At 43.7% G+C, this 11,075-nt stretch overlaps 1 protein-coding gene across 1 annotated transcript in view; it reads left to right on the plus strand.

Moving 5' to 3' along the window:
* The window catches only part of POLR1A (RNA polymerase I subunit A), a 65,228-nt gene extending 59,864 nt beyond the window's left edge, over positions 1-5,364 (plus strand). Inside the window, exon 35 of the mRNA XM_019552564.1 lies at positions 4,384-5,364. Coding sequence (XP_019408109.1) covers positions 4,384-4,484 — 101 coding nt within the window. The 3' untranslated portion in view covers positions 4,485-5,364. The remainder of the gene's footprint in view (positions 1-4,383) is intronic.
* The last annotated feature ends 5,711 nt before the right edge of the window (positions 5,365-11,075 follow it).

Consider the following 11,075-nt stretch of genomic DNA (forward strand, 5'->3'; position numbering starts at 1 on the left):
TAATCTTCATGAAGTCGTGGGAGACAGGCCGGACACCAACGCAGTGTTTTTCTTTTAAAAAAGGCAAAAGGGAGGACCAGGAGAGCTACAAAATGGTTAGTCTCGCTTCAGTACCTGGGAAGTTACTAGGGCATATCCTAAGGAAGACTACTGCAAGTATCTGGAGGAGGAAAGACTCATCATAAGTAGCCAACATGGATTTTTTGAAAAGCAAATTATGTCAAACAAACTTGTTCTCTCTCTTTGTCAAAGTAACTACTTGGGTGGATGGAGGGAATGCTGTGGATATAGTGTATCTGGACTTCAGCAAGGCTTATGATATGGTCCCGCATTACCTTCTCTTAAACAAATTGGAGAAATGTAGGCTGGATATAACTACTGCAGGGTGAATAGATAACTACAAGCAAAGGGTAATTATTAACAGGTCCATACCAAAATGGCAGGAGGTTTTGAGTGGAGTCCCACAGGATTCTGTCATGGGCCCAGTACTATTCAACGTGTTCATAATTTGGATGCTGGCATAAAAAGCTTCTTGAACAAGTTTGCGGACAATGCAAGGCTGGAAAGGACTGTAAACATGTTGGAGGATATGAGCACAATTCAGAAGGATCTTGACAGTTTGGAAGGTTGAGCTAGAGCCAACAAGGTGAATTTTAATGTGGACAAATACAAGGTACTGCAGGTTGGGAGGAGTATCAAATACACAGTGGGTGACACCTGGCTGGATGGCAATGCTGTGGAAGAGGATTTGGAAGCCTTGGTAGATCATAGACTCAGTAAGAGTCTGCAGTATGATGCAGCCATACAAAAGGTGAAGATGGTTTTGGGAGGCATCAGCAGAAGTATTAGGTGCAAAACATGGGAGGTGATAGTGTCTCTCTACATGGTTAGGTCTTATCTGAAGTAGTATGTGCAGTTCTGGGATCCACATTTTAAAAAGGACATGGAAAAGTTAAGTGAGGGTCCAAAGGCAGGCAACAAAGATGATTAGGTGCTTGGAAGGCAAGTCATAAGAAAAGCTGAAGGAGCAGCTTGCAGAAAAGGCACTTCAGAGGGGACATGATGGCAGTCTTCAAATACTTGAAGGGCTGCCATAAAGAAGAGGGAAAGCACCTTTTCTTTTTTGCTACAGAGAGGAGAGTTTGGGGCAATGGCTTGAAGCAAAGTATGCAGCAAAGTAAGTTTTTAGAGTGGATATCCAGAAAAAATTCTTCATTGTGAGAATTGTGAGGCAGTGGAATAGGTTGCCTAGCAAAGTTGTGGACTCTCCATCACTGGAGGTGTTCAAGAAGAGGTCAGACAGGATTGGTTGGGGATGATCTAGGCATAGCGATGCCTGTGTTATACCATGGGTATTTCCCATGCATCTGAGCTTTGACCATTGCCTGTGCTGCCCTCTCTTTCCCCTCCCCCCATGTCCTCTATTTGCTACATGTCGTGGTGTTTTTAAGGCTCCGACAGAGGGGTTTGGCGTTAGCTACAGCCAAGTCTGGGGACTTCAACTGGGTCACACCAATATCTCTGCTGGGACCAATGAATCGGAGGTTCTTGGCTCGGGAGACCTGCCCCTCTACTCAGGGATAGACCGATTACTGTATTTGGGGTCAGGAATGAATTTTATCCCATGGTCAGATTGGTACAGACTCTGAGGGTTTTTGCCCTCCTTTGTATTGGGAGCGTAGCCCTCTACCCAGGATCTCGAGCATATATTGACAGCATTTCATAGAAGCAGGATGTTGGCTGCCGTGGTTCCCCTGCTTTACCTGTGGCAGGTTAGGGTGTTAAGTCTGTGTTGTGCCAGGGTTGATGGTAATCTTATGTAGAATTTAGATGATGGTTTTTATGGCATGGCTTTGATAGGGATGATCCTGCCTCTGGCAGGGAGTTGAACTAGATGACCTCTGTAGGTTCCTTCCTGCCCTACTTTGATTCTGTGCATCTAGGTATCTATTTATATATCTCTGTCTACCCTGGATAGATAGATAGATGTATAGAGATATCTATCTACTATACTATAGCTATAAATATACTTTGGTTTGTCTATAAGGTGCATAATAATCCTATCTTCGGCCTTAAAAGGTTCCGGGTAAATTGGGATGTCTAGTTCAAATAGGGCTTTGTCAGCTGAAATCAAGCCAATGTCCACATGATATATTTTATGAAGTCTGTGGAATTTTGGCGGGGACCAGATAAGTTTCCTCTATACTCAGTTGAAGATCAAGTCTTTCATCTTGGCTGTACACAGCATTAAACTTCTCATCCGGACCTTTCTCACATATCTGTATTGTAATCTTCTCCCCTTTGACCTGGATTGCAGTAGTCCTACATTCAGATGGTTTCAAAATTTGCTTGGGATGGTTTCATTTGTGCACCTCTTCACTATTTTTTTCATTCACGGCTACAGACATAAGCTGCATGTTGAGATATCTGGTTAAACCCCTTAGGCGTTTGGGCCGTCCTGTCTAGCTGATCTGTCTCGTTGCTCTTAGTCAGACCTTCATTTTGCCGGCAGTCAACACATGTCAGTCAGCTCTTCTCTCAGGCTCTTCTGTGCTGTTTCCACGTTACCCCAGGTGAACAGAAGAAACTCCCCAACTCAGTTTCTTTAGCCACAGCCTTAATTGCCTTCTGCCCTAGCACAAATGTCCTAACATTGAATCATCTTTCTTGCCAGTGTATTGTTGCTTTTCAAGTTGAATTTTTTTTTCAAACTGCTGCTGCCACTTAACAGTTGCCTCTCTACCGTGAACATGTAAAGAGGCTAAATGTTCACAAAAGGGGATTAAATTGAATAAAGAGTCTGCATTTACATTGCATCACAGTTGGATTTAGAAAGAAGTCAAGGTTCCTGCCAAGGGAAACTTAATCCTGTTTATTTCATGGCATTACCTGTGTAAAGACAGGAAATGTTGATAGGCAAAAGGGGACTAGGGATCATTTAAAAAGCTCTACAGTGGTTAGGACTTATGAGAAGCAGAGAGACTTAGCAGCAGCATCAAGAATAAAATTGGAACCATAATGTAGATTCGTGATTTCTAAATCTAATTTGTTTTAATGCAGCTGAGAGCTGGACAATCTCTTAATGAATTGGGTAAAATCTAAGAAGACTGCACAGCATATGGCATAAGCAGACACTGCAGAGGTGTCATCTCACTGTCATGGGTACTTGGAAGGACCTGAGTGTCTTCCAAACCTGCTGTACCCTTTATGCCCTCAGTAGGGTTGGCACAGAGACATCTAGGACATGGGTGTGGTTTCAACAGACAAAGTTGGCCAAAAGAATCCAATTCTGAATGCACAGAGCACATGCACTTTAGAATTTAGGTCTGTGCAAACAATTGCTTGAAGAACAGCTCTGCTTTGTTAGCATCACATGAGCCAACAGAATGGTTATGACCGTCTCGCGTAATAATCTAACAAAGGGTCATTATTTTTCACTGATAAGTATCAGAGGCAGCTCATGTACAGATGTCGATGAGATCACAACACCAGGCATCATGCACTGCTCCTAGCACTTTCAGTATTCCTCAACTAAATATAGAAAGTTGTATGTATTTCATGTAACTCTTTCTTATAGAATGAAAGATGTACCAGAGTTTACTGCAAGCTCAAACACATTTTGTATGCATCCATAGGAACAGCAGCGAACATTAGTTATCACGGAATTCAGCTTGTCAAATGACGTGTGGGCGAAGAACAGCCTGCCTGCCTGCCTGTAAAGCCAAAAAGAAATATAATTAACGAAAGCAGAACGATGGTCTGGTGTGTAATCGTGGAGAACTTAGACTTATGTGGCCCTGTTCTGCTATGACAGAGCCACCAAATCAAAGGCATTTGATGTCTTTCCTGTGAAAAGTGCTTTTCAATCTAGCCAAGAAATGAAAAATCCACCTCACCTGGATTCATTCTCCAAAAGAGAAGGGTCTTCACAGGAAGGTGCTTCTCTTTTCATCTGGCTTCTGTCCTTCCTTTAAAAAATTAAAATAAAATAAAAATTCTCTTGTAGGAAGCCTGAACCTAATGCTCACTTTAAGAATCCTATGTGGATTATCTTTTCATGCCGGTTGCAAGGGGGGTAGTTTTAAACTGATTATAAAAACTCTGGGCCAGTACCTTCGCTAGTGGTATTCTGACTCCAGGAGTCCCTTCACTGGAGACAGTTAAGTCCTGCTGTAACAAAGGCGAAGTCCGAAGAGAATGAAACCTGCAGTCTGTGACGCATTTAATTTGAACAGCAGGTGGCATTGTCTTTGTGAGGTGCCATGTCTGACCTGGTTCTTCTGCTTTAAACAAAGTAAATGTCTAGCTTATTAGCATCTTCTTTTTAAATAGAAACTTCTACTGAACCTGTCCTAATCTGATTTGTGTTGAATTCTGATTTAGGTGCCCACGACGAACTGAGATCTCCTTCTGCTTGCCTTGTGGTGGGAAAAGTTGTCAAAGGAGGGACCGGTTTGTTTGACCTCAAGCAACCTCTTACATAGTGTTTGGCCTCTTTGTTTTAAAGGATTTATATTTAAACATGTTTTATCATAGTTTTCTGTGTGGTCTTTGCTGAATGTCAAGACAGTGAATGTTTGCCTGAGTCCTCTAACTGTGCAGTGTGGAGGAACTGTATATAGTTATATGCAGTTCCTTTCTCCTCTGCTCAGCTGGGTTGGTAACCTTAATGTATGACACGGTTCAGCTCTAAAATGTTTGTACCTAAAAGTCTCCTCTGTTTAGGAACAATCAAAAAGAAAATATTGATGTATGCCAAAGAGAAAAGAACAAAAGAGTATGCATATGATTAGGAGCCAGGGATAATATTTGCCACAGAAGTCAAAGGAGAGCCTGCTCACCTACTCAAATTTTGGTATGATAAATTATAGCTTGTGTGGTATCTCCAGGTTGTTTTGATAGCTCTGTCCCCTGTAAGTTTTACCTAACATTATTTGTATTGACTCTGGGACAGATCTGCGAGTGTTCCTAGGCAGTACAGTGTTAAACTGGAATTAAGCTTCCTTCCTAGAGGCACATGTTATTCTTTTATTGCATTTGTATGATACTTTGATAATTGTTTAAAGATTTATAGGCACCTTTTCCTTTCCTGCTTTCCCCTCACATCAAGAAGAAAGTGTCTGTGACACAGCAGATTCTCTGGCTAGTATCCAGGATTGTCCCCAGCAGAAAAGACCTCTGTACAACATCAAATTTCTTTTTCAATTACAATTTCTCTGTGCAACAGATGCAAAATGAATTTCTGCCAATGCAGCTATACAAAGGGATATGTAAGAATTTTGTAAAGCAGAGTTTAAATTACTATTTTGGTTTAACATTTGTTCTGAATAAGGAGGAATCTATAATAAATTATATCAAGACAGATGTTGGGGGGGAAAAAACCCCTTGTGTGGTTGTCCTATTGTGTAGAAGGTGGAAATTCTAACATTATAGGAGATTATATCCTAGCAGACTGATACAGGAAGGCTGGCCTGCCTGACACCAACTGCCTCGTTACCAGTGGACATGTGCTTTCATTTATGTGATTTTTTTTTTTGATTTTTTTTTTTTTTTAAGTCACTGGATGGGGTGTGTGATATTTGTCTGGATTTGGATTCTCCCTCAAGTGACCTGAATTTATTTGGAACTTGTACGGTGCCGGATGTGTGATAACCCCATAGGCTGCAGCTGGCTCTCAGATATTCTTTGCAGGTGCTGCTGTGCTAATGCAGGACTGTCAGTGCCAGCTTGAGCCATTTGGTATGAGCTGATTTTTAGTGGGCCAGCACTACATGGGGTCAGAGAATGAAAGTAACTTGGATTCTGCAGTCCTTTCCTGTGTCCTCTTGACCTGTTTGCTTCCTCCCCCTCCCACCCTTTGGTCTCAACTCTGCAGACTTGGCAGTCAGAGGCAATGTAGTGTAAATCATTCTGAAGCCTGGTAAATCTGCTAGTTCAGCAAGTCTCTTCTTATATATATACACACACACACACACACACACCTCATAAGAAAGGTCTCATGGACTGCTCTGCCCTCCTGGCATACCCACTGCATGTATCTCAAAATATTTAATTATGTAAATAACAAGGAACCAGTGCAAGTGCTACCACTTCAGAATCCATATGAGCAAACAAACCAAGTAGCAGTTATTTTGTCTCAGCTTAGAATTAAACCTGCACTGCACAACTCTGCTTTTGCTGAAAAACACCAGCAGAAAGCACACACAGCACTTTAATGAGGGGGTAGCTTCTCTCATCTTATTCCGTCCTACAGGCATCTCTTGGTTACTCCTGAACATGATTCTCTCAAACAGAGTCTTGGAAAAGTGATCCATCCAAGTGTTTATAGGACTTTCACAGTAAAGTATCTAGAGCTTTTGGCTTATTGCGATGTGCTGGAAGATTGAACCGGTTTCACCTGAAGTTGTGGAGCAGCATGGAGTTATAGTAAACTTGTAGTAATGAAGACTTGCAAGTATAATTCTGTTTAGCTCCAGGTGTTATCGGAGATTTTATTCACACTTTACATGGAGGAATTTGAACTCACAAGTACGAGATGTGAACATGAACTTATTCTCCCATCAGCCCTGTGTTGCCTGAGAAAGTCTGGAACAACAGTGTGGATGCCCTTTTGCCTGCTTGGTGCTTCCCCTTAAAGGTCCCAAGATTGTTCATCAGAGCGCTGCCTCCCTACATCCATAAGGCATGGCAGCCAGACCACATGCATTGCCACAATAATGTGCTTATTATCTTCTGCTTGATCTGGAGTGAGTCTGTTTTTTAAACATAAAAGTAATAACCCTTCCCATTCTTTAAAAAAAAATAAAACATCAAAACTAGAGGTACTGATGCATTGGACCCATATCGTATCAGCACCATATAAAGAAAATTGACATTATCAGCAATCAGCTTTTTTGGTGGATGTGGCCAGTAATGCTGCCAATAAATATCGTGTGTATGCGTGTAGCCGCAGCATGTACACAACCAGGAATTTAGCCTGGCAGCTTCGAGAGCAGCATCTGGCTGGTAAGTCCGTTGGGGGAGGGGGCAGCAGACCAAGGACCCTGCAGTGAGGGAGGGAGTGGGGCAAGGGCAGGTACTGCATGGCTGGGCATGAGACTGAGCTGCAGTTTGTCCGGGGGGTGGCTCCCACTGCTGCCTGCACCCTGGGATGGCAGGGGGGTGTGTGCTTCCCAAATCTGTATGCTGGGTGAGGGTGGGCTGCCACTGTGGGTTGGGGCTGGTGCCAGGCTGTTCCCAGTGGTGGGGCTGGGTTTTGCTGGGGCAAGTGGCGGCAGCGCTTGGAGTGGGAGCTACAACAAATTTTGGGGTGGCTGTAGCCCCCCTTCCCCCCCGTACCCCTCTGCCAGTGCTGCCGCCACCTGTCCCGAGCGCAGCCCAGCACAACTGTCTGCTGGGAAGAGCTCAGCACTGGCCCTAGACGACATAGGTAGCCTGCTTTTGTTCTGTGCTCAGATCTAGGGGGCATATGCCCCCCTCACACCCTCCCAGGGTGTATGCAGCAATGGGAGTCACCCCCCCCCATGTCCCTGCCCCAGTGCCAGCCTCACTCCCTCCCTCACAGCGGAGACTCCCATCTGTGTCCTCCACCTTCCCCCCACAACGGACTTACCAGCTGGATGCCGCTGTCCAAGCTGCTGGCCCTCGTATCAGCAATCGGATTGGTATTGGCCCAAAAAATCTCATATCGGTGCACCCCTAACCAAAACAGTTGTACAGGGTGTGGGGGTGATTTAGTAGGTTGGGAAATAATTTTTTTTAAAGTCTCTCTTTGTTTAATTTTGATGTTTCTTGAAAAAGCCCTCTTGAGAAAATCCGATTTGGCTCATTCTGCCTCACCCAGCCTCCCTTTTGTAGTCTGGATCATCCATTGATTTAAGGCAGGGGTATCAAACACACAGCCTGTGGGCTTCTTGCTATGATGGTGGGTAGGCATAGGTATGTGCCAGTGTTCAAGAAATTTATCCTTATTTGTAACGTGCTAAAGACTGACGAAGAAGTTACCTGTTATGGTAATTACTAATGAGAGGAGCTCCAGAATTCTCTTTTTGTGCTCCAAAAATACTAGGTACACAAATAACTGTGCACATCAGAATGAATGCGATGGTACTCAGTCAATGAGGAGTTTGTCAGGTAGGTAGAATTTCCCTTCCCTGACCCTAGGCTTTATGTCCAGATGCCATCAGTTTGTAGATGGGAGAGAAGCAAATAGGATAGACATTACACTGTGAGCTACAGGAGGCTTCTGTCCCTTTCCACACAGTGGATATCTCCATCCCAATCTCCTGCCTACCTGGTGTAGAGAGTGCCTTTCTAGATCCTTTTTCCTGACCATAAATATTTCCTGCAAAACCCTTTTTGATTTCTCCAGGTGTCCTCCCTTGCTCCAGCTGGTCTCCCTGTATACTGTGGTGCCTGCTGGCCTTTAGGTGATCTTCAAACTATCATTGGTTTACCTTTCATCAAACCCATCACCTGAGACACAGCTACTAGTCACAGAGGGGCTAAACCTGCCTTCATTAGAGGGCCTTTCCATGCTGGGATACAGGCACATACGGTCATTTGTTTGAGAACAAGAAACAAGAGGAGAAGGAGTTAGAGCAGATGGGGATGGGTTCAGGCTGGTCAATAGGAGAAATTGGAGTGCCAGTTTGGCAGGTGGAGAGAGAAGCATGGAAGGACGAGGTGATCAGGCTAGCAGGAAGATAAATATCTCAAACCATAGGTAAAAGCTTTCTACCAGAGACGGACTTCCCAGCAGATGGACCTAGACTCTGCAAGAGGCGAGTGACCGTGGAACTCACCGCTTTCCGAAATAAATGCTAACTTCATTGCTTTGAGGTAGAACTCAGCAGTGAGATTTTTGCTGGTGTAGTTCTACCAGTACAAACCTTAACAAGTGCCATGGTTTTTACTGATTGTACAATGTGACATCAAACTGGGTTAGACCATGTGAATGCACATCACCTCTTTACCTGGGCCGTGGAGCGGTATGGCAATATACTTGAAGAAAAGTATGTTATTTTCTGGCTATTAAGAGTATATATTTCAGTGAATGGACATCCAGGACATCTTAATATTATTTCTAGCTGCTGACTTCATGCAATTAAACACATTTCAGTTTTGTCAGGAGACAGTTTGGCGGCTTTTGCATTCATTCTTTCTCTTCGTTACGTTGCTGAGCCAGCAGTCCTCCAACAAAATGTAAGCACCAGCAGTACTTTCAAACCATTCATGTCTCAATTCTCTTCAGCCTCTGTCATTTGGACTGTGCAAGGTCATGTGCTACACTGCAGCCATAAGAAAGGATCTGATGGCTCTGACTTGGTAGTTGTTTTCAAGTATAGTATTAATTTTGTGTCACCAGTTCTATTCACTTGTGACTGCAAACATAATGTAGCCAGAGTTCCCTCCTTGTTGCTAAAAAAAACAAAAAAGCTGTTTGCTTTTGGCACCATGAAGTTACCAACAACCTTTTAATCCCTTGTTGAATCAGTCAGCATTGCTCAAGTTTACCATCTGGCACAGTTTTGAATGAGCAGCTTCACTTGCTTCCTGGCATCGATGTGGTATAATCGGCGGGAACTGAGCCCAATGTCTCCTTTTTGGGAGGGTTAAGAACCTTAAGATTTGCAATAAATCTAATTTACACCCACAGGTTCAATTGAAGTTTGTATTTTTAGCTGTTGCAGGTTTGCATGTGGACATTCCATTATCAGCTTAAAACAGACTTACATCAGGTTAGTCTCATTTAGTGTGGCTTGATTTACAGGTATAAGTGTAACCCAGGTTGAACTAAATCAGTTTGGAAATGACTTCTTTAGTTGAAGTGAGACACAGTTAGCCATGTTATTTTGAAGTCAAGCAGAAGATAGGACAGGGTAGCACTTTGGGGTTGGGGGGAAACTGTTCAGAGTGGTGTGAGCTGTCATAGGTGGTAACCTATTTCATCAGATGCGATAATGATAGCCATGGTAGTGTCTGACAGAGTTGTTGCCTATGAAAATTCATGCCTCCCTGAACCAGGTGCCAGCTTGCCCTACCTTCTGCCTTAGTTAAATTGAGGGCAGCTTCTGGTCTGTGTATAGACCAGGCCCCACATGGACAATGAGCCTAGCTTTCTGATTTAGTGCGTCTTCTCTGTGATCTACTGTAAGGCAGAAACATGTTAGTTAACAAAGTGATGTTTATAAATCACTACCAAATTCAGTAGCAATGGGGCATTTACGATGCCTGTATATGGAACTGTCAAGTAAAGGCTTTATGGTTTCTTATTATTTACATGATGGCTAGAATTACTTAGAAGTGGCAGGTATGCCTGTAGGGATTTAGAAATCTGTTTCAATGTGTGCTTTTGCCTTGGACTATTTCTTTGCCTTTCCTTGAATCCACAGTATTCTTGTGGTCTGTCGCCTTGTTCTCTGGAGCTGCCTGGAGCCTTGGTTTAAGTGTCCTTGAAGCTTTTAAAAACTGAAAGAGATGAGAGGGTTTGCTTTTTTTATAGACTCAGTCATTTTGCACTGACAAGTTGCTGTAAGATGCAGGCTGCCTGGAAAATGCTGTGAAACTGAACAGGATATTGTATGATTATTTAGTGTCTTGGATGAAGAGTTTCAAGTGTCCTCCAAATTAACAAAAGGGGACTTAGGTCTTTCTTTTCCAGTTTCTTGGATAGTCATGCCTTCTTGACTCTTGTGTCATAGATTCTAGGGTCAGAAGGGACCTCAGTGGGCCATCTAATCTGACCCCTGCCCCTGGCAGGTAAGAAAAGGGTCACCAAATCAGGGATCATGTGATCCCTGCCAGGTGCCTGTCCAGTCTCTTCTTGAAGACCCCCAAGGATGGGGCAGGCACCACCTCCCTTGGAAGCCCTTTCTAGATCCTGACAGCCCTGAACGTGAAGAACTTTTTTCGAATGTCCAGTCTAAAGCTACTCTCCAATAGCTTTATGGCCGTTGTTCCACGGGGGGGGCCCTGGTAAACAGATCATCGCCTACGTCATGTTCCTCTCCCCTTATGAATTTGTATGCTGCCACAAGGTCCCCTCTCAGCCCTCCCTCGGAAAGGCTGAAGAG

Source organism: Crocodylus porosus, unplaced genomic scaffold, assembly GCF_001723895.1.
Source record: "Crocodylus porosus isolate Cpor-Errol unplaced genomic scaffold, CroPor_comp1, whole genome shotgun sequence".
In the NCBI taxonomy this organism is placed as follows: Eukaryota; Metazoa; Chordata; order Crocodylia; family Crocodylidae; genus Crocodylus; species Crocodylus porosus.